The following is a 24,977-nucleotide window of genomic DNA, read 5'->3' on the forward strand; positions in this document are numbered from 1 at the left end:
CATCCAAAAGAAGACCTTCTCTGTGAGGTTTGCAATATTTTATGAACGTTCTATAGGTTATACCCATGTAAAGAGACAATGTGTAGTATAACTGAAGGATTAAAATCGCCTTCTTAACGTTTCTATATTTGTTTATTAATCCAGACTCCAAAGCTTTAACGGGCTGGTTTAGTACATTACTTTTCACTCATTGACCCATTTACGTATAAATTTTTATCTGCTCTGTATAGTAAATAATGTACCAAATATTAATCCCTTTCAATGAAAACAAAAGTACAACAATATTTATTTACAACGATCAGTAATAATTGCGTTAGTAATTCAGAAAAAGTATTATTCCGTTACTTCAGTACTACATCATAAATATTTTTTTGTAATTTGACAGTATGGTTGTATAAGCATATGATAATTTGAGTAGCTTGTAATTTCTTCTATGCTTTCGTGTGTACAACATCACTGCGCCCCGTTGACCATAACTTCTGTGTTAAAATATTAACACGTTCACGATAAGTTCATGTTCAATGTTCATGTTTCATCCCCAATTTACAGCACTTTTAGGTGGATTAGTGTGTGGAAATCGGAATAAGACGCAAATGACTACTTTTGAGTTAAGCGTGTAATTACTACTAGGTTACTGGATCTTTATGTAAGCACATTGGTACAGTCGCCTCTTATCACTTTGCCCCTTCCAGTGCTTTCACTTACATCTCCTTAATCGGTATCGCGTGATTTTTTTATTTTTATTTTTTTTTTGGGGGGGGGGGGGGGGGGGGCAACGAGTGAATTCTAACACTGAATGTGTAAATGTGAAAGTAAATGTAGCCACTTGAAGATGAGCATAAGCCGGAAACCGGCAGGGTTTTGAAGGAACAGGGTTTATTGTAATGAGTCCTATTAGCTGCCTAGAATTTATTATTCTTTTGTGTTATTAGCTTATTTCGAAGTTACTACCATTTTCTAGCACAACTTCATTCATTATACACTGTGTGGATGTCTTCTCTTAGATAGTAGTTTACATAGAATGTGTACAAAGGTATACTTACGTTAAGTTGTTCATAGCATATGTACTTACTGCATCTGTGTCTGGTCATTATTTGCTTGTTGTCTTATATTATGATTAATTATGTGTTATTCGTAAGATTTGACAATTGGTTCTATTCTCACAGCTTATTGATTTGATCAAAATTTACTTACATTAAGGTGTTATGACGTACTTATATAGTGGATTTGTGTATTGTTGTAATTGTCTTACTCTCTTCTGTTGCGAATAATTTCTCGTAAGATCTGAGGATTTCTTCTATACTGCAGCTTTGTAGCTTGATCCAGATATGGTATATGTTTACCTTTGCTTATCTATACCATGGATAATGTGGTCATTGCTACTGTTTCTATAGTTTTTGGCGTATATTTCAATTTAATTTATGGCTTCAAAATTATGATAAAGTTATTTAAATAGAGTTTATGTTTTAGATCTCTTTTTTCGTTTACGATATCTTGTAGGTTGTTTTCTGTGTGTAGGTAAATTTATATTTTTGTGAAATACTCATACTGATTTCTTTTGGAATTGTATGTTGTGTATGAATTTCTGCTTCATGTTTTCTGTTTCATAATTATGGGTTTTTAGATGTAGAAAGAAAGTGGACGGGTTAATGTTGGAATTTCTCATTTGTTCTCTATATGTCATGTTTGTTCTATGTAATATTTGCTGCAGTTCGCAGAATTAATTACATATCTTCCGTGATACGGGTATTTTCATATTACGGCATTTGTTGATGGATTTTTGTTCTTAAGCTGTTAGGTGTTTTGAAAACGAGATTTATATATCTGTTTTCTGAAGTGGCATTTAATTTATTTGCTGGTACGTATGTGTTTTTATTTTTTCTATTTCTGGTATGAGTGCTATTTTTTGGTGTATAGGATGGTGACTCGATTTGTTTTTTTGGTATACTCGTTGTACTATGCCTTAATCGAGGTCATTTTCATATGCCATATATTCTAGTCTTTTTATTGCATAGTTTGTGGCTTCTGGTCTGAGTGGTAGATGTATAATTCTGTATAATTATCATACGGTGGAAGGATGCAAATTTTTTGAATTTTGGATCACAGGAATTGTAATTTATGTTGGTGTCGGTTGTGATAAGTTAGCTATCAACTTCGAAGTTGTGCTTGTTGTTAGTGTTGCTTATTCTTAGGTCGAACAAAGTAATGGACTTGTTCATTACCATTTACAAAACAAAGGTTAGAATTCGGGGATGTGTTTATGTCTTGGGAAGTGAAAGCAATTGAAATTAGGTTGGGACGTGGATTGTTGGGCGGTGAATGGAAGGTGTAGTTGGTTGAAGGAGTTGCGTAAGCAGAAATGAGGGAGACTGTAGGGTGCTGGGACTCAAGAGAGGCGGAATGCCTGCCTTTCAAGGGTATCTATGGTGCGATTCAGTATGGGATGAATGGAAACCCATAATACATTGGCACGGATAAGGGTGCGGTAGATGTACGTTTTATGAATATCGATGGTTTCGGCCAGACAGCAATTTTAAATTGAGGACACTTTTTTTTAAATGCTGAGTACATTAGTGTTCCATCGAGCGTTAGTCCAAGATGTTGTAGTGTGTTAGTTAAATGGATTGGGTAGCTGTGGACTGTCAGATGAGGATATCTGAGACGGCATTTTGGGATAGTTTTTCCTGTAATTACTGCCGTGTCGGACCTACAATCGTTATTTATGTAAAGTACAAAGTGGAATTTATGGTTAAAAAATGGTTCAAATAGCTCTGAGCACTATGGGACTCAACTGCTGTGGTCATTAGTCCCCTAGAACTTAGAGACCACCGCGGCCGGCGGAATTTATGGTCTAGGATGATAGTCTCATTAAGATAATCGCACGCTAATTGCATTACGAAGCACAGTTTCATCAGAAGTGAAAAATAAACTGCTTAGACAAAGAAGAAAAACAGGAAGAAGATATTAGAGAAGTTTATGGAAGAAACAGTAAAGGTGAATGAACATTTGCCAGTACTCACCGGACTTGCCCACACCGACGTCTCCGAGGACGGCGATACGAATACAGGGGGCGTTGTTGTTCCGGTCTTCGGTTTTCATTCCGCGGGCTCCTATAGGAAAAAAATACAAATAATAAGGAAACAATGGGGTTATAAGGAAGCCGCTCGAAGTAATCATTTGTCTACAATGTTGGAAGATGAAAAATTCTTAGATTTCAAAAAATTGCCGTTCTTTACACATCTACTCACACGCTTATGGCTGTACCGTTTGTTTTTGTAAGAACTACAGTTGACTGCAGATACTGAAAAAATACACCGGCCGGTCACACCGATGTGTACATCTGTCAAAAGCGTGAATAACTATCTTCTACAACGCGGACGTGCAGGAAGAGGGTCAGTGAAGTTCTGGAAGGTACCGACAGGGATGTGGAGACACGGCGACTCCAGTGCCGTGGTCACCTACACTAGGCCTCTCAGTTGAGGTTCCATGGTGCGAACAGCTCGATAGAGGCGGTACCCAGATTGTCGATTGGCATTAAATCCGGGGAGTTTGAGGGCAGGCGAGTACGGTAAACTCATCCTCATCGTAGTGTTCTACTAACCACGGACGCACACTGGGAGCTCTAAGACACATCGTGTTGTGTTGCTGATAGATGCAACCGTGCCGAGGAAAAATCAAACTGCTTGTATGGCTGAACATGGTTCCCAAATATAGATGCGTACTTGTGTTGATCCATTGTGTCTTTCAAAATCACATGATCACGAAGGGAATGCCACGAAAATATTCCCCAGATCTAAAAGCCGCTTCGTCCAGCCTGGACCTTTCTGTGTATTGTTCCAGGGTCGTACACCGTACACCCCAACGGCCATCTGCCTGATGGAGCATGAAACGTGATTCATCTGAAAAGGCCACCTGTCCCCACTCAATAACATCCAGTTGTGGTATTACCGGGAAATTCCGACCTTCGTCGCCGATGAACAGCAGTCAGCATGGGCGCAAAGACCAGGCACCTGCTGTCGATGACCAAACGCAGCATTCTTCGTTGAGTAGTTGTTGAGTAGGCACTGTCGGAAGCCCCTTTCGTTCATCTGGGAGGTCAGTTGCTCAACATTTGCCCGTCTATTCGCCCGTTCATATACCCGCAGCTGTCTTTCAGCCTCTCATCTGCCGGCCTCGGTAGCCGAGCGGTTCTAGGTGCTTCAGTTCGGTACCGCGCGACTGCTACAGTCGCAGGTTCGAATCCTGCCTCGGGCATGGATGTGTCTGATGTCCTTAGGTTAGTTAGGTTTAAGTAGTTCTAGGGGACTGATGACATCAGATGTAGAGTCCCATAGTGCTCTGAGCCATTTGAAACATTTTAACCCTCTCATCTAATGCCTGTGGAACACCACAGTTGCCTATGCAGCAGTTTTGGATAACGCCATTTTGAAATACACGAAGCACGTGAACAGTTTACAGTCTTACCCGTTTCGAAAATGCTTCCATCCTTGGCCCGATAGCCAACGGTCACATCTATTTGGACATCAAATAAATCGCTCAGTTTTCGCATTACGAAAACGATTGCACTGTTTTCTGCGTCCCGCCGACACTAAGTTCTGTCATCTGCCGTCCATGAGTACTTGTTATACACTGGCGTTAAACATAGGCAATGGTCACATTGGTGTGAGTGGACTGTGTATCATTCAGTTAGAAATACGTGTATTATGCTGTTCAAGGTGTTGAAAGACTTTAGTTCATAACGTAAGCGTCATGCCGCCTTCTACAAAGCCGTTGCGTGGCCCCAAACTATGGTCAAAAGGGAACGTTAAACAATAGCAGACTAGCTGTTAGAGAGGCAACATTTTGACATGAAAATCACACTTTTCATAGACCCTTGGTGCCCAACTATACTAATAAATAAGAATAGATATTAAGCTCAGGAAGAATAATTCTTTTGACTAGATATCAAAATTAAAATCAAAACGATTAGAGGAGGTAATCACAACTGTCAGGTCTTATTACCACTGGTAACAGTACAGACGGAAGTCTAGGGAAAGCGACACCCGTCTTTGCACGTTATCCTACATTTAAATGTCTACTCACAAACCCCTTTACGGAGTGTTGCGGAGGGCATTGCTGGTATGCTGTCCCTTCCTCCACTTCCGTGTTTCTTCCGAGAATGGTGCACGGGAAAAATGATTTTCAGTGAACCCCCGTACAAGCTGTTATTTTTCCGATTTTCTCGTTGTCGTCATTTTGCGAACGTTTCTTCTAAATGTAAAACCACTGTTTCAAAATGAACATCTGGGTTTTAATGCTTTACAGCACTTATTACACTGAACATACTGTTATAGATAATACATCAAAAGAAAGAGAAACTCAGTCTCGTTTGCGTGCCTGTGAGCATGCGGGTTGCACAGTGGATGATCAAGAGAACAAAGTGTTGAACGAGTGAGAGAGTATGTGAATGTCGTGAATGAGCATCTCCAGTGACGTCTGTGCGGAGACTTTTAAGGGGACTCTTACAGATATCGTTTGCAGTTGTTACAAGGTCTACAGCCTACATAGTACGGTTTACATCTAAAGACGAAATGCTGCTGTACAGCTATGAGTTTCCGGATCGCGTCGTCTTCAGTGATGGATCGACATTTCACCAAGATGCAAATGTGAACACAAGTAATATCCGCATCTGACGGTCAGCAACTTCCCACAAGATCGTACAGATCCAACGAGACTCCTCAAAAGTGAATACCTTTCCCAACGAAGAAATTGTAACTGTTGTTTCTTATGTTGATGCAGTAGAACTATGGCTCATTCTTCTACTAGGAAAAGATGAACCATAGAAATTTACTTGGCACAAGATGAAATGCCGCCTCACTGGCATTAACTCAATACAAGACTGTAAGCGACCGCTGCGCTAGCCTCAAAGGGCCGAATGACAGAGCACGTTTCGCTTGGCCTCTGTGTGCATGTGTATGTGTCTTCTCTATCGGTTTACTTAACCATATTCAGAAACAGGGTCGAAACAGTTGTTGCAACAATTCCTCTACACTCCCGATCAAGATTTGGAAAGAACTCGTCTACCGAAGCGGTGTGTGGCACGAGACGAATTGTGCGTACACTGAATTCTTGCAAAAATACTGTCTGCATTGCCCTTTATTTTGAGATATTATTTATTATTGCAAATTGCATGTATCAAATTTTTAAAAAATCTTAAAACTTTAATAATCGTTTCGAAACACGTGGTCCGTTTCTCTATTCTTCTTGGCACTTAATCCTTAGGGAATGTCATCAGTAAGTCTCGCCATGATCCACAACGCCTCTCTTGTATCATCTGCCGCTGGAGTTTTATGAACGTCTCTCCTAAACGATTTCGGAAAGAAACACGGTCCCTTAGTTGGATATTCGCTACCTCTTCTATTAAAGTAACTTAGTAAGAATCCTAGAGTAAGAATCCTTTAAGGAATAATTGTACAAGCTGCTAAATATTTTTCTTAAACTGGTGGGTACTAAGCAGTCAAGTGAGCTGTCTGCTTAATAACTGTTTTGTTGCTTTTTAAAAATTGTTGCAACTCTTAGAATATTTTTCTTGAATTGGGGTACACTAATAAGTCATTTGGGGTTCTTTGCATAATAACTTATTATTGGTAATTTAAAATTGCTGCAGCTCTTACAATATTTTTCTAATTAAATTAACGCACTGTGAAGCACCATATGACTTCTCTGCTTAATTACTGTTTACTGTCTTTCAAATGGTGGCAGCTTCTGGAATCTCTCAATAATTCAATAAGGGAAACTGTATTTAAAGGGCAATGAATGCTGCAGCTACTGTTTGGGCCTCACGTCCTTCCATTAGGGCGACGTAATCCTAAGTTCCCCATCCAAAACCCACCGTATCAACTTTAATTTTAGGCCAATATCAACTGGCATTCCCTGCACCAATTACCGATCCTTTAGATCTTGCTGCATGTCGCTACATTCTTCTGATGTTACAAACTTAATATAAACAACAGATGGTTTGCAAAAAGTTTCACGACGCTTCAAGTGTAATCATCCATATCGTTTATACTGAGACATGGCAGACAGTTCTGCAGGTCAGTTTCATCAAAATCAGGGTGTGATTTGGTAATTCAGAGACCGACAACAAGATACTCCTAAATCGTTTATCGATGAAATAGAATTTAATCCCTTTATTACCCCGGCGATAGAGTCACTGTTTCTGAAAGTTTCTGGTGCACAAGCAAACAAGCAGCGCACTGGATTCGAAATGGCGAGTAGGCAACGGGGCAGCCAAATGGGACTGGCCGGGGTAAGGACCGGCATACCAGGTACTGAGCCGGCCGGGGTGGCCGAGCGGTTCAAGGAGCTACAGTCTGGAACTGCACGACCGTTACGGTCGCAGGTTCGAATCCTACCTCGGGCATGGATGTGTGTGATGTCCTTAGGTTAGTTAGGTTTAAGTAGTTCTAAGTTCTAGAGGACTGATGATCTCAGAAGTTAGGTCCCATAGTGCTCAGAGCCATTTGAACCATTTGAACCCGGGTACTGAATTCATAGATGGAAGGCTGAAACGCCCGTCCTGGCAGTCGGCGAGTTATTATTTACCTACAAGACTGCGCAGGTTATGATGTCGGCGAGAAGTACTGCACTAAGTGCATTAAGTGGGGATTCCTTTCCATGTTTTGCTCACCTCCTTTGAAGGTAGCCACCTATCGGTTTAGAAAGTACAGGTTACAGGAAAAAAAACTAGCCTCCTAGCAGCTCTTGCTTTATTTCTCCAACCCTGAGGTGCGAGGGTAATGACACAGGCGGGAGAATGCGCAATTGGCGTTACAATGTGTGTCGACAAGAGCGCAGCTCTGTATTACGTCTTTTATTGTAGCACGGGAAATGTTATTTTGGCAGAATTCTCAAGTTGGAGGAAATCCTTGCGATTTGCTAAAGTGCTTCTTAATTTCGCAATTGGGAACTAACAACCTTTTTGCGGGAAGGAATCAGGAGGGCGTAAGTGAGCGCTGAGAGGGGCGGCACTAGGCATTGGAACGCGGAGGTGTTGGCATCGACTTCAGGTTTCATCGCAGACGTTTCTGGATCGTCTTGCGCTTTGACCGCAGAGGTTCCCAGATCGAATCCATGGACGGTAGCTGTAGACAGCGGATGGACTTGGCGTTGTTTCGCAGTTGGGCCTGCAACAGCTTCACGTTGAGGTAGGGTGTTGCCAGCTCATCACGAAAGGCCAGCCAGCACTTCTGCCGCGTGCTGCACAGCGCAGCACAGCCATACTCAAGGTGAGCGAATTCGCAGCACCAGCACAGTAGCGGAATTCGATTTTACAGTTTTGGAATCCAGAAAGATCGCTTACGAGATCATATCACGTGTATGAATCTGTGGGCTTCTGGGCATAGTCACCTACCTTAGGTACTTATTTCAGACAAGAATTTGCAGCGTTATATAGAGTGGAATTCTACATCTACATCTACATCCATACTCCGCAAACCACCTGACGGTGTGTGGTGGAGGGTACCTAACGTACCTCTATCGGTTCTCCCTTCTATTCCAGTCTCGTATTGTTCGTGGAAAGAAGGATTGTCGGTATGCATCTGTGTGGGCTCTAATCTCTCTGATTTTATCCTCATGGTCTCTTCGCGAGATATACGTAGGAGGGATCAATATACTGCTTCACTCTTCGGTGAAGGTATGTTCTCGAAACTTTAACAACAGCCAGTACCGAGCTACTGAGCGTCTCTCTTGCAGAGTCTTCCACTGGAGTTTACCTATCATCTCCGTAACGCTTTCTCGATTACTAAATGATTCTGTAACGAAGCGCGCTGCTCTCCGTTGAATCTTCTCTATCTCTTCTATCAACCCTATCTCGTACGGATCCCACACTGCTGAGCAGTATTCAAGTAGTGGGCGAACAATCGTACTGTAACCTATTGCCTTTGTTTTCGGATAGCATTTCCTTAGGATTCTTCCAATGAAACTCAGTCTGGCATCTGCTTTACCGACGATTAACTTTATATGATTATTCCATTTTAAATCACTCCTAATGCGTACTCCTAGATAATTTATGGAATTAACTGCTTCCAGTTACTGACCTGCTATATTGTAGCTAAATGATAAAGGATCTATCTTTCTATGTATTCGCAGCACAATACACTTGTCTACATTGAGATTCAATTGCCATTCCCTGCACCATGCGTCAATTCGCCGCAGATACTCCTGCATTTCAGTACAATTTTCCATTGTTACAACCTCGTGATATACCACAGCATCATCCGCAAAAAGCCTCAGTGAACTTTCGATGTCATCCACAAGGTCATTTATGTATATTGTGAGTAGCAAACGGTCCTACGACACTCCCCAGCGGCACACCTGAAATCACTCTTACTTCGTTGTAAATTGTGACAACGTGTCATTGTCTGTGGCGTTTGTGAAAAAATCTAGGTATTTAGCTAATTAGTGTTTCTGTTTGTTATTTTCACTAGATCAAGCTAGATGCGATCAACCAGTGTTGAGGAAGATATTTTCAATCACACTATATCGTTTGCAAATAAATTATTCCTCTCAAATACTGTTAATCATATTCAGATTTATGCAACTTCCTTATTTTAAGGTGTATACCGAGGGCCGTAATTTCGAATTATAAACTTAACTTTGTGCACAATTGAAATCTGAAGAGTAGATCTTAAGGAAGTGGCCAGCCTGCAGTTTCTTTTGCGGAGTTGCGAATGTAACCACCACTGTGGTTTTGCAATATATATTCTAAACAGTAACTGCCATATTGCTTTCATTTGGGAGGCTCCCGAAATTGCCTTTCCATTTGTGTATTTCGTTACGACGTGTTCAGCCCTGTCTGCAAGGAAATCCTGAATACCGTCACAAATCCCGCCCGCTACTCGGTGACTTCCACCAAAGTAACGAATTCGAAGATATCAGTGAAATCCGATATACGCTGTTCTGAAGAATGTGGTATCTTTGAAACAGTAAAACGAAAAGTGTCTTACGGCATGTTTTTGATTTGCACATCAGCATTTTGAGGTTACAGAAATAGTCGAGGAATTTAGCCTTAGTTGCTAAAATATCGGCCGCATGTCTAAATGCCCACTAAAAATACACTAATTTCGAACATTGCGAATTATAAGAATTTGTCACTCTTGGACGAAGTCCAAGGATTTCTGATTCATTCGATCTCTTGGCAGATTCCATGGTTGCTTGGCACACGTGCTTGTTTGCTTTCTGGGTGAATGCTAATGCTCAAGTTACTTCCGCGAAGTAGCAAAATTCTGTGAAAAGGGAGGAATTTTAGTTGAAGACACCATCTGCTCTTCATGTGAGTTATGAAACCTTTCCGTAGAAGCAATGACAAGTACTCACGAGCTCATAAAGATACCAGTAGCGGAAACTACCGGATGGATTTCTTTGCACCATGATTCATGGTACGCTTCATGCGGTACTGCCTCCTCGGTGACAATTGAAATAAAATCACAGGACGAGGACCAAATGTTGCTGTTGATCATTGAAATATCGGGACGAGGATTTCGCAGTTCCAACACTGAGATGCATTAAGATAATGTAAATAGTGACGCGAAAGTACTTTCTTAGTCGTTCTCGTATACGTCAAGTGTTACAAAAATAACGGAAATATGAACAAGTGTGTATCTAAAAAGGACTTCGTGGTATTTACAGACGGTGAGAATCCTAAGAGTGTTAAAAATGCAAGCATTTAGACAGCTATGTGCAGAGAGACATTTAATATTCGTCAGCACAATAGTGAAGTTTTTCATCATCAGGTGGAGCTACAATTGACATAGTAGCCGACAAGTGACGTAATACAGCATACAGATATGTCTGTATTGACATGTATATTACATTATACGGACTACAAGTCACTTCACAAGACTCTATTCCACACTGACTTCCACTGGCACCATTTTCCGCATCTGTTAAAACAGCAGCGGTTATTAAATCCCATCGACGAGAGCATCGTCCGTGAGTGGAAAATGTCACCTTCAAATTATAAATGTTTTCCTCTTTTTTTTATGAATCCAGTGGTTGTATCTAATGTTCCCGACATCGAACATAACTTTTTGAAATAGTGTACACATTATTTACCTTTTTTGACGTTACTTCGCGTGTAATACAATATTTATAAAGAAATGAAGGCCTAAATTACATAAACGCTCTCACTGACACACTTGTTTCAGATAGCGAGAAAATATTTAGTAGGTATGCGGTTAATGTGTTCTGAAAGTTGTTTTTACGTTCCATTCAGGAGTAATAGTCAAACACCATTAGTGGGACACATGAAACTGCTCCTACAAGACAACATTTTTCCTATACAGCTCACGCAAAACACCAGTAAGGACATACTGGCTGTGACACAAATGCAAACAGAATCAGCAATTGACTCTCGTTTCTATTTCTCAGCACCGTCGATTTGGTTTTCAAAGACGTAAAAAAATAGATCCGTGGAATAAGAACTACTATCATCAAATTGTTTCCATATGCGTGCCACAATTGATTTATAAACATAATAATTTCGACGACTACAGATAAACTCTGCAGTGAAGAAATAATGTTGCAAACATTAACTTCATCTGTACGTACACTCCTGGAAATGGAAAAAAGAACACATTGACACCGGTGTGTCAGACCCACCATACTTGCTCCGGACACAGCGAGAGGGCTGTACAAGCAATGATCACACGCACGGCACAGCGGACACACCAGGAACCGCGGTGTTGGCCGTCGAATGGCGCTAGCTGCGCAGCATTTGTGCACCGCCGCCGTCAGTGTCAGCCAGTTTGCCGTGGCATACGGAGCTCCATCACAGTCTTTAACACTGGTAGCATGCCGCGACAGCGTGGACGTGAACCGTATGTGCAGTTGACGGACTTAGAGCGAGGGCGTATAGTGGGCATGCGGGAGGCCGGGTGGACGTACCGCTGAATTGCTCAACACGTGGGGCTTGAGGTCTCAACAGTACATCGATGTTGTCGCCAGTGGTCGGCGGAAGGTGCACGTGCTCGTCGACCTGGGACCGGACCGCAGCGACGCACGGATGCACGCCAAGACCGTAGGATCCTACGCAGTGCCGTAGCGGACCGCACCGCCACTTCCCAGCAAATTAGGGACACTGTTGCTCCTGGGGTATCGGCGAGGACCATTCGCAACCGTCTCCATGAAGCTGGGCTACGGTCCCGCACACCGTTAGGCCGTCTTCCGCTCACGCCCCAACATCGTGCAGCCCGCCTCCAGTGGTGTCGCGACAGGCGTGAATGGAGGGACGAATGGAGACGTGTCGTCTTCAGCGATGAGAGTCGCTTCTGCCTTGGTGCCAATGATGGTCGTATGCGTGTTTGGCGCCGTGCAGGTGAGCGGCACAATCAGGACTGCATACGACCGAGGCACACAGGGCCAACACCCGGCATCATTGTGTGGGGAGCGATCTCCTACACTGGCCATACACCTCTGGTGATCGTCGAGGGGACACTGAATAGTGCCTGGTACATCCAAACCATCATCGAACCCATCGTTCTACCATTCCTAGACCGGCAAGGGAACTTGCTGTTCCAACAGGACAATGCACGTCCGCATGTATCCCGTGTCACCCAGCGTGCTCTAGAAGGTGTAAGTCAACTACCCTGGCCAGCAAGATCTCCGGATCTGTCCCCCATTGAGCATGTTTGGGACTGGATGAAGCGTCGTCTCACGCGGTCTGCACGTCCAGCACGAACGCTGGTCCAACTGAGGCGCCAGGTGGAAATGGCATGGCAAGCCGTTCCACAGGACTACATCCAGCATCTCTACGATCGTCTCCTTGGGAGAATAGCAGCCTGCTTTGCTGCGAAAGGTGGATATACACTGTACTAGTGCCGACATTGTGCATGCTCTGTTGCCTGTGTCTATGTGCCTGTGGTTCTGTCAGTGTGATCATGTGATGTATCTGAACCCAGGAATGTGTCAATAAAGTTTCCCCTTCCTGGGACAATGAATTCACGGTGTTCTTATTTCAATTTCCAGGAGTGTATTATGATAACAATATCATTTCCTCTGAATCATGCAGCTTTCTGTTCCCGTTTTTTTTTTTTTTTTTTTTTTTTTTTAATTTGAGTGTAGGTTCATCAGTTGGCACTAGAAGTTGTCTCATTTAACAAGCTGTGTATGTGCTTAAGGGCTTTCTGTATTCTTATGCAGTAAAAGTGTCATGTAGTTGATGGGGTTCGATTTCGATATACTTTTCGGGAAACTTTGTAGCCTGAACACAATGACTCGTATGTTTCTGTAGAAGGCCTTTCCTTAAAATCTGTAATAGTTTGTGGGAAGTCTATGGTGACACTGGATCAAAACTGACCTTGAGCCATGGACCTGACCCTGGACGCTTGACATCCCCCCCCCCTCTCCACCACCCCTCCCCCTCCTCTCCCCACTCCTAAGCCATGAACATTTCTTGGAAATTGGAAAATGTGAGTGCTTCTAAGCGAAGACACACACACATATTTTGCTCCCCCAATCACTCACCACTGAAATACAGGCAGTCAGGGAGCTTTTTACATCAAAGAGGGGTGGGCCATTATATCATCCTCGTCTAGTCATGCTAATGGCAACAGCATAACATCTGTACGTGAGTGTCTGCATCCCTGGAAGCTAACTGTGGCAGGTAAAGGTGAGGAGAAATGTGGTGGGATACTTAGTCAACTGAACACACACACATTTTTGTCAACACGACAAGTCACACACACTTGCACGATGTGATTGCCAGCATGCAGTCAAGTCCTTACACATGTTGTTGTTGTTGTCTTCAGTCCTGAGACTGGTTTGATGCAGCTCTCCATGCTACTCTATCCTGTGCAAGCTGCTTCATCTCCCAGTACCTACTGCAACCTACATCCTTCTGAATCTGCTTAGTGTACTCATCTCTCGGTCTCCCTCTACGATTTTTACCCTCCACGCTGCCCTCCAATGCTAAATTTGTGATCCCTTGATGCCTCAAAACATGTCCTACCAACCGATCCCTTCTTCTAGTCAAGTTGTGCCACAAACTTCTCTTCTCCCCAATCCTATTCAATACCTCCTCATTAGTTACGTGATCTATCCACCTTATCTTCAGTATTCTTCTGTAGCACCACATTTCGAAAGCTTCTATTCTCTTCTTGTCTAAGATATTTATCGTCCATGTTTCACTTCCATACATGGCTACACTCCAAACAAATACTTTCAGAAACGACTTCCTGATACATAAATCTATATTCGATGTTAACAAATTTCTCATCTTCAGAAACGCTTTCCTTGCCATTGCCAGTCTACATTTTATATCCTCTCTACTTCGACCATCATCAGTTATTTTACTTCCTAAATAGCAAAACTCCTTTACTACTTTAAGTGTCTCATTTCCTAATCTAATTCCCTCAGCATCACCCGATTTAATTTGACTACATTCCATTATCCTCGTTTTGCTTTTGTTAATGTTCATCTTATATCCTCCTTTCAAGACACTGTCCATTCCGTTCAACTGCTCTTCCAAGTCCTTTGCCGTCTCTGACAGAATTACAATGTCATCGGCGAACCTCAAAGTTTTTATTTCGTCTCCATGAATTTTAATACCTACTCCAAATTTTTCTTTTGTTTCCTTTACTGCTTGCTCAATATACAGATTGAATAACATCGGGGAGAGGCTACAACCCTGTCTCACTCCTTTCCCAACCACTGCTTCCCTTTCATGCCCCTCGACTCTTATTACTGCCATCTGGTTTCTGTACAAATTATAAATAGCCTTTCGCTCCCTGTATTTTACCCCTGCCACCTTTAGAATTTGAAAAAGAGTATTCCAGTCAACATTGTCAAAAGCTTTCTCTAAGTCTACAAATGCTAGAAACGTAGGTTTGCCTTTTCTTAATCTTTCTTCTAAGATAAGTCGTAAGGTCAGTATTGCCTCACGTGTTCCAACATTTCGACGGAATCCAAACTGATCTTCGCCGAGGTCTGCATCTACCAGTTTTTCCATTCGTCTGTAAAGAATTCGCGTTAGTATTTTGCAGCCGTGGCTTATTAAACTGATAGTTCGGTAATTTTCACATCTGTCAGCACCTGCTTTCTTTGGGATTGGAATTATTATATTCTTCTTGAAGTCTGAGGGTATTTCGCCTGTCTCATACATCTTGCTCACCAGCTGGTAGAGTTTTGTCATGACTGGCCCTCCCAAGGCCGTCAGTAGTTCTAATGGAATGTTGTCTACTCCGGGGGCCTTGTTTCGACTCAGGTCTTTCAGTGCTCTGTCAAACTCTTCACGCAGTATCGTATCTCCCATTTCGTCTTCATCTACATCCTCTTCTATTTCCATAATATTGTCCTCAAGCGCATCGCCCTTGTATAAACCTTCTGTATACTCCTTCCACCTCCTGCCTTCCCTTCTTTGCTTAGAACTGGGCTGCCATCTGAGCTCTTGATATTCATACAAGGGGTTCTCTTCTCTCCAAAGGTCTCTTTAATTTTCCTGTAGGCAGTATCTATCTTACCCCTAGTGAGATAAGCTTCTACATCCTTACATTTGTCCTCTAGCCATCCCTGTTTAGCCATTTTGCACTTCCTGTCGATCTCATTTTTGAGACGTTTGTATTCCTTTTTGCCTGCTTCATTTACTGCATTTTTATATTTTCTCGTTTCATCAATTAAATTCAATATTTCTTCTGTTACCCAAGGATTTCTAGCAGCCCTCGTCTTTGTACCTACTTTATCCTCTGCTGCCTTCACTACTACATCCCTCAGAGCTACCCATTCTTCTTCTACTGTATTTCTTTCCCCTATTCCTGTCAATTGTTCCCTTATGCTCTCTCTGAAACTCTGTACAACCTCTGGTTCTTTCAGTTTATCCAGGTCCCATCTCCTTAATTTCCCACATTTTTGCAGTTTCTTCAGTTTTAATCTACAGGTCATAACCAATAGATTGTGGTCAGAGTCCACATCTGCCCCTGGAAATGTCTTACAACTTAAAACCTGGTTCCTAAATCTCTGTCTTACCATTATATAATCTATCTGATACCTTTTAGTATCTCCAGGGTTCTTCCACGTATACAACCTTCTTTCATGATTCTTAAACCAAGTGTTAGCTATGATTAAGTTGTGCTCTGTGCAAAATTCTACTAGGCGGCTTCCTCTTTCATTTCTTAGCCCCAATCCATATTCACCTACTATGTTTCCTTCTCTCCCTTTTCCTACACTCGAATTCCAGTCACCCATTACTATTAAATTTTCGTCTCCCTTCACTATCCTTACACATAGTCAACAGAATACACACAGACTTTTGTCAACACGACGAGTCACACACACTTGCACGATGTGATTGTCAGCATGAATCCACGTCCTTACACATATACAATCGGGAGTCTATCGCTTGATATCATCTAGAGAATGACTGAAGGACTTGGAGTATTCTGTCTGTCATCGAGATTCTGAAAGGGGTACATTTCACGACCCTTTCATAATTTTAGATGCGGTTCATGGGTAATTGCGGCTCATCATTGTTTCCCTTTCCTTTCTTTTTTTTTAAGCCTATGCTGATGCTTGGGAGAAGACAACAAGAGGATGTGTTTGTTTTCTTTCATTCTTCACTTGAAACTGGAAGTGTGTACCCAGCTGCCATTTTCTAGCTCGTTTCCTTCTTTGTCCATCTGAGTTGAAAGTATGGCAGTGGGTTTGGTGAATGTCTGATAGAGGACAGAGGAGTTTATTCTGGTCAAAAGCAGCAGTACCAACCGCCATATTCATGTCGTTTGTCTCTCAGTTTGAGCTCTAAGGATTTTCGATAAAATAATCTGCAGGGACCATGGGATTTCGCGGTACTTCCTGCCTGTCCAAGAAGGAAGCATGAAACGAATAGCATGAAACTTACGTGGTTTTCCTAGTCCTCTCGTTAGGCTGGTCGAGCCGTTGCTGGACCCTCTTCTAGTAAAAGAGTGAAGCGCCGTTGCTGATGGCGGGGGAATCGTGCAGGAGCCTTCAATGGGTGAGTAGGCTTACCCCTTCGGTACATGATGTCAAGATTTATCCAGTGAGTTAGTTCTTACCATGAAAGTACTAGCAATTTCATCTCTTATTATTGACTAGCTTTGACCACTTTAATTATATTTGCGTTTGAATGTTAGTTAGCTTATGAACAGTCTTAAACCTAGTCTTCAGGCTTTGTCTGTTAATAACGATCATTCGTGTGACAATATCGTACTTACTTGGGATGACATTTATCTATCATGCTTTTATTGAGTCCCTTTGTCGCAAATTATTTAGGAGGACGCAATCTGAAAGTATGAGTCAATTGGAAATGAGATTTAACTGCAGAGTAAACTTTGAAGGCATAATGGCTCCCAGCTGCAGGTATGGCTTTATAAACTCGATTTCAGTCATTTGTAATTCTTTACCCATAACCTTTGACGAATCTTTTCTCAGCAGTTGTAACTTGGATGGCCTCTTCTCTTTGTGTAACTGGTGGAGATCTAATATGCTCTTCATAGCACTATTGCTGTTTCAACCTTTTAACCTTGATACTACTATTACAGTGGTTACGGAACTATAGTGGTTCCATCATTAACACTAATGCTGACATCATATTTTGTGTATGTAAAAAAATGAAATTGATTTACCATTCAGTCCTGCTCCCCCCCCCCCTCCCCAAAAAAAAACAATATAAAAACAATATAATAGAACTGAAGTGTGTGAAAGATAATGTTGTGCCAAATGAGTCATGAAGTGGTAAATAAATTATATTCTCCACATGTCCTTCTGAACCGATATCGTTTCCGTTGCGTTGTCTTTCTTTCCTTTTCATTTGTAAAGACCAACTGTTAGGGCTCAATTTTATTCACTCACCAAATGTTGAGTTACACCTTTGTACGTATGGTGAGCGCTAAGCTTATACCAAGGATTGCAGGGTGAGATACACCTTCACAGACTGGAGTTTTTCATCAATCAGATCGAGCCAAAATCCGCTATATCTGTTGAAAGAGCAAGGGGCTCTGTTAATGGTTTCAGTAAAATTCCTTATTTGGCTAGTCCTAACGTTTAAAAGGTCACCAATACTCTTATGAGGAAGTGTGAAGAATAGGGGTCACCTATTAGCATCATATTTGTAGATGCTTAAGATTTATCGAAATGTGCATAAATGTAAGTAATAATCTTAAGCAAGGCAGTTCTTTTAGTTCAAACAGATATGACAGCTATACACTGACCTGACAAGAGTCATGGGATACGTCCTAACAACGCACTGGACATACTGTTGCCCGGCTCGACGTGACATGGACTTAACAAGTCGCTGGAAACCCCCGTAGAATTATTGAGCCGGACTACCTCCATAGTCGTCCATGATCGCGAAAGTGTAGCCGGTGCAGGATTTTGTGCACGAATTGACCTCTTGATTATGACGCATAAATGTCCGATGGTATTCATGTCGGGCGATCTAGGTGGGCGGATCATTCTCTCGAATTGCTCAGTATATTCTTCAAACCAATCGCGAACATTTGCGGTCCCGTGAAATGATTCATTATCAGCCACAAAAATTCCATCTTTGGTTGGGAACACAAAGTCTATGAATGGCTAAAAATAGTCACCAAGTACTGGAACATAACTGTTTCCAGTCAATGATCAGTTCACTTCCGGCAGACGACCCAGTCCATTCGTTGTGAATGGAGCCACCACCAGCTTGCACAGTGCCTTGTAGACAACAGGGGTCCATGGCTTCGTGGAGTCTGCACCACACTCGAAGCCCACCGTCAGTTCTTACCAACCGAAACTGGGACTGATAGGACCTGGCCACAGATTTTCAGCTGTCTAGGGCCCTACCGACACGGTCACGAGACCAGGACAGGCGGTGCAGGCGATGTGTCGTGCTGTTAGCAAAGGCAGGCGCGTCGATCGTGTGCTGCCATAGCCCATCGACGACAAATTTCTCCGCTCTGTCCTAACGGAAACGTTCGTCGTATGTCCCACATTGATTTCTGCCGTTATTTCAATCGGCGTCGCTTGTATGTTAGCACAAAAAATTCTACACAAACAACGCTGCTCTCGGCCGTTAAAATAAGGCCGCCGGGCACTGCTTTGTCCTAGGTGAAGGGTAATGCCTGAAATTTGTTATTCTCGGCACAATCTTGCCGCTGTGAATCTCGGAATATTGAATTCACTAATGACTTCCGAAATGGAATGTTCCATGCATCCAGCTCCAACTACCAGTCAGCTTTCAGGCCGCAGCTCGTGGTCTAGCTTTGCTACCTCTGGATCACGGGGCCCCGGGTTCGATTCCAGGCCGGGCCGGGGATTGTTCTCTGTCCGGGGAGTGGGTGTTTGTGTTGTCCTCATCATCTCATTATCATCCTCATCATTCGTGACTATGGCTAGACTGGACTGCGAAAAAAATTGGACTGTAAAAAAGTTGTGACTTTGTACGAGCGCTGATTACCGCGTAGTTGGGCGCCCCACAAACCAAACACCATCATGCATCGTTCTTGTGAAGCACAAATAGCTCTTTATACTCATGAAGTAATAAGTGGTATCGACAGGGGATGTCAAATTGATTCCATATTTTTTGATTTCCAGAAGGCTTTAAATACCGTTCCTCACAAGCGTCTTCTAATCAAACTGGGTGCCTACAGAGTATCGCCTCAGTTGTGCGACTGGATTCGTCATTTCCTGTCAGAAAGGTCACAGTCCGTAGTAATAGACGGAAAGTCATCGAGTAAAACAGAAGTAATATCCGGCGTTCCCCAAGGAAGTGTTATAGGTCCTATATTGTTCCTGATCTACACTCCTGGAAATGGAAAAAAGAACACATTGACACCGGTGTGTCAGACCCACCATACTTGCTCCGGACACTGCGAGAGGGCTGTACAAGCAATGATCACACGCACGGCACAGCGGACACACCAGGAACCGCGGTGTTGGCCGTCGAATGGCGCTAGCTGCGCAGCATTTGTGCAACGCCGCCGTCAGTGTCAGCCAGTTTGCCGTGGCATACGGAGCTCCATCGCAGTCTTTAACACTGGTAGCATGCCGCGACAGCGTGGACGTGAACCGTATGTGCAGTTGACGGACTTTGAGCGAGGGCGTATAGTGGGCATGCGGGAGGCCTGGTGGACGTACCACCGAATTGCTCAACACGTGGGGCGTGAGGTCTCCACAGTACATCGATGTTGTCGCCAGTGGTCGGCGGAAGGTGCACGTGCCCGTCGACCTGGGACCGGACCCCAGCGACGTACGGATGCACGCCAAGATCGTAGGATCCTACGCAGTGCCGTAGCGGACCGCACCGCCACTTCCCAGCAAATTAGGGACACTGTTGCTTCTGGGGTATCGGCGAGGACCATTCGCAACCGTCCCTATGAAGCTGGGCTACGGTCCCGCACACCGTTAGGCCGTCTTCCGCTCACGCCCCAACATCGTGCAGGCCGCCTCCAGCGGTGTCGCGACAGGCGTGAATGGAGGGACGAATGGAGACGTGTCGTCTTCAGCGATGAGAGTCGCTTCTGCCTTGGTGCCAATGATGGTCGTATGCGTGTTTGGCGCCGTGCAGGTGAGCGCCACAATCAGGACTGCATACGACCGAGGCACACAGGGCCAACACCGGGCATCATGGTGTGGGGAGCGATCTCCTACACTGGCCGTGCACCTCTGGTGATCGTCGAGGGGACACTGAATAGTGCACGGTACATCCAAACCGTCATCGAACCCATCGTTCTACCATTCCTAGACCGGCAAGGGAACTTGCTGTTCCAACAGGATAATGCACGTCCGCATGTATCCCGTGCCACCCAACCTGCTCTAGAAGGTGTAAGTCAACTACCCTGGCCAGCAAGATCTCCGGATCTGTCCCCCATTGAGCATGTTTGGGACTGGATGAAGCGTCGTCTCACGCGGTCTGCATGTCCAGCACGAACGCTGGTCCAACTGAGGCGCCAGGTGGAAATGGCATGGCAAGCCGTTCCACAGGACTACATCCAGCATCTCTACGATCGTCTCCATGGGAGAATAGCAGCCTGCATTGCTGCGAAAGGTGGACATACACTGTACTAGTGCCGACATTGTGCATGCTCTGTTGCCTGTGTCTATGTGCCTGTGGTTCTGTCAGTGTGATCATGTGATGTTTCTGACCCCAGGAATGTGTCAATAAAGTTTCCCCTTCCTGGGACAATGAATTCACGGTGTTCTTATTTCAATTTCCAGGAGTGTATATTAACGACATTGGAGACAATCTGAGAAGCCGTCTTAGATTGTTTACAGATGATGCTGTCATTTACAGTCTTGTAAAGTCATCAGATGATCAAAACGACTTGCAAAATGATTTAGATAAGATATCTGTATCGTGCGAAAAGTGGCAGTTGACCCTGAATAAAGAAAACTGCGAAGCTATTCACATGAGTACTAAAATAAATCAGTTAAATTTCGATTAGGCGACAATTCACACAGATCTGAAGGTTGTAAATTCAACAAAATACTTAGGGATTACAATTACAAATAACCTAAATTGGAACGATCACATAGATAATCTTGTGGGTAGAACAAACCTAAGACTGCGATTCATTGGGAGAACAATTAGAAGGTGCAACAGGTCTGCTAAAGAGACTGCTTACACCACGCTTGTCCGCCCTATCCTGGAGTACTGCTGTACAGTGTGGGATCCGCATCAGGTGGGTCTGACGGATGACATGGAAAAAGTACAAAGAAGGGTAGCTCGTTTTGTACTATCGCGAAATAGGGGAGATAGTGTCAGAGACATGATACGTGAATTGGAGTGGCAATCATTCAAACAAAGGCGTTTTTCGTTGCGAGGGGATCTTATCATGAAATTTCAATTAACAGTTTTCCCCTCCGATTGCACCCACCTACCTAGGGAGAAATGATCATCACCACGAGAAATCAGTGCTCGCACAGAAAAATTTAAGTGCTCGTTTTTCCGTGTGCCGTTCGAGAGTAGAACGGTAGAGAGACAGCATGAAGATGGTTCATTGAACCCTCTGGCAGGCACTTCATTGTGAATAACGGAGTAATCACGTAGATGTAGATCATCGTCTGTTAATTGTCGTCGTGCGGCCATAATCACGTCGGAAGCCTTTTGGCACGAATCACCTGCGTACAAACGACAGCTCCGCTAATTTAATTCACTTATACACCTTGTGTACGCAATATTATCGCCATCCGTATTTGTCCATATCGCTATGATTTTTATCACCTCACTGTAGGTCACAAGGAAAATACTGACGTAAGTAGTTCAATACATTATCTCACAATACATATACAACCTTCTATGGAACACTGCTTTAACGACAGCAGTTTCTCTACAGGGTGGGAAGTTCGCGAGCTTAGGAGATATGGGCGGCTGTGCCGGTAGCAGCGCAGGTGCAAGAAGGTTCACCCAAGCCAGCTAGGCCTTGGCAGAGGAGGCAGGCGAAGTGTGTCCCACAACATGAGACGTGGGAGGCCTTACAAGTTGTAAGTAGGCTGTTTAGCTGTTTATGTTGGTAAGGACACGTAGCGCTCTGTATGAAAATCACTGACTGTGCGGTGTGCAGTCTCTGGCTGGTTGGACTCATTGTTGGAGTATTCGCTTTTGTAGTGTTTGGCAGTTGGATGTGAACAGCACGTAGTGTTTGGCAGTTGGAGGTGAGCCGCCAGCAGTGGCGAATGTGGAGAGAGAGATGCCTGAGTTTTGAGAGGTTACTATAAGCTTACGATCTAGACGTGTGTCCGCCAGAAAAGGAAATTTGTAAAGATGGATGTCATGAATTGATAGATGTATATATGATGATTTTTGAACATTATTAAGGTAAATACATTGTTTCTTCTCTATCAAAATTTTTCATTTGCTAACTATGCCTATCAGTAGTTAGTGGTTTCAGTAGTTAGAATCTTTTATTTAGCTGGCAGTATTGGCGCTCACTCTATTACAGTAGTTCGAGTAACGAACATTTTTGTGAGGTAAGTGAGTCACGAAAGATATGGTTATTGTTAATCAGGGCCATTATTTTGTAGGGGTCATTGAGAGTCAGAGTGCGTTGCGCTAAAAAAATATCGCGTGTCATTGTAATTATGATCAGAATAAGAGAGGACTGTCTGAGTACGTACAGTTTTATTCAGCTGTCTCTATATCACATAACGCAGATGTTTACCAAAACAGTAATTCATAATTTTCCGAAGGGGACGTTTCAAGGTGTAGGGAAGCCACCTCCCTAGGGGAGTATATCGTTGCCACGAAAATCAGACAATTTGGGAGGCCCTGAAGTGGTTGTCCCACTATCCAGGTACAACTAAGCAATTCTCGCAAGGCGACCGGGCATGATCAGAAATTACTGGCAAGCAGCATAAGAGAAAAAGCGGAATAGAATCCCTTATGACAAACCGGAAGAGGCAAAAGGACAACGACTTTGGTGTGGCTGAATATGTGAACTTATAGCATGGAATGTTACAGGGATACCCATAAAGGAAAAGTAATTAGAAGAAATACTGTAAGAGAAGCGATGTGATGTAGCAGTCACCACAAAACAAAAAATAAAATGAAAGGAACAAGCGGTCCAGGAAATTATAGTGGACTAGAACAACTCAAAAGAGCGCAAGCTGGAGTTGCTACAATGCTCAATAACAAAGGGAGGAACATACTGCTAAACTATACATGGATTAACGAACAAATATGCAGTATATGATGTAAGATATCTCGAGATTCTTTAATCTGTATAGTAGAGTATGTCCAAAAGCAAGCAAGAAACAAAGCAAGCGACATTATTAGGCCTACAGTCTATAGCCTACAGAAAACACTAGACAAGGTAAATAAGAACGACTGTATTCTAATTGGTGGAGATCACAATGCCAGAACAGGAAGAGAGTGTGTAGATAATATAATAGTTTACGCTACAGAGATTCTGGTCAACAGTAATGCAGCCACGTTAAAAGATACGGCAGCTTCAGAATTTTGAACTTTTTCTATAAACACAAAAATATTCATAAGCATACGTAGTCGGCCAGAGAACCAAGAACTATACGTCACTGATTCCTAGAAAAAAAAGAGAGAAACATCAACACTTTCTTAGGGTCAGCGTGTATGTAGAGGATATGACAAATACAGGACACTTCCTACTTCAAGCTAACATTCACAAATAATTCCTCAGATCAACCAAGAAAAATATGTAAAATATACTTACAAGAGCATGAATCTGCCAAAAAACAAAGACGGCTAGGTTAAATAAAGAATATACTCCTAGAAACAGACAGCGCTGAACATGAATGGGAACAAATTAAGAACATAACAGGAACAGCAGCCGGTGAGACATCAGGTAAAACAAAGCAAAGGAAATGGAAGAAGGACACGTCTTTTGCTGGAAAGAAATGAAGGAAGGCGTTGCAGTAAAGAGAAAGCTATACAAAATGGGACGCTAAGACAGGCCACCCCCAGTACATCTAGATTCAACAAAAATATCGGTGTGCGATTTTCGTCAAGCTATTACGGAAAATGTTGCAAATTTTATGTCATTCGCAAGTAATTTTTATCGTTTATATCACCGAATTATGACACCGAGTTTCTTTCTTTCTCATAGAACTATACATGTTTTCCTGCGGCATCTAAAGAAGTTTCTAAGACATGTTTAAGTACTCCTAAGTGTGTGAAAACTGACAGCAATCTCACAACAACTGCGAAAGTTGCTCACAAACTTTTCTTCTATTTGTGCCATTAGGCAGAAATAACATGCAAATCTGCAAATGATGGAAACTGTTTCGCATCGATGATTAACGATTTTATGTCCTATTCGTTTCGTGCGTAGAGCTAGGGAAATAAATATTTATACAGTGTGGCGTGCTCTAGAAATTCATGACTCATCTTGTAACCGATGTTACAGGGTGCTCGCACTTTGTGATGGGTATCATCTTGCATTTATACATCTTTAACGAGGGATGTCATACAATATATCACGTTGAAATGTCGTCTAAGATTTTTCTTATTTGAATACTATCGGAAAATGACAGTACTT

At 43.0% G+C, this 24,977-nt stretch overlaps 1 protein-coding gene across 1 annotated transcript in view; it reads right to left on the minus strand.

Moving 5' to 3' along the window:
• LOC126335434 (ras-like protein family member 11B) overlaps window positions 1–24,977 on the minus strand; it is a 355,291-nt gene that overhangs the window by 310,113 nt on the left and 20,201 nt on the right. Inside the window, exon 2 of the mRNA XM_049998715.1 lies at window positions 3,021–3,110. Coding sequence (XP_049854672.1) covers window positions 3,021–3,099 — 79 coding nt within the window. The 5' untranslated portion in view covers window positions 3,100–3,110. The remainder of the gene's footprint in view (window positions 1–3,020; window positions 3,111–24,977) is intronic.

Source organism: Schistocerca gregaria, chromosome 2 (genome assembly GCF_023897955.1).
Source record: "Schistocerca gregaria isolate iqSchGreg1 chromosome 2, iqSchGreg1.2, whole genome shotgun sequence".
NCBI lineage: Eukaryota > Metazoa > Arthropoda > Insecta > Orthoptera > Acrididae > Schistocerca > Schistocerca gregaria.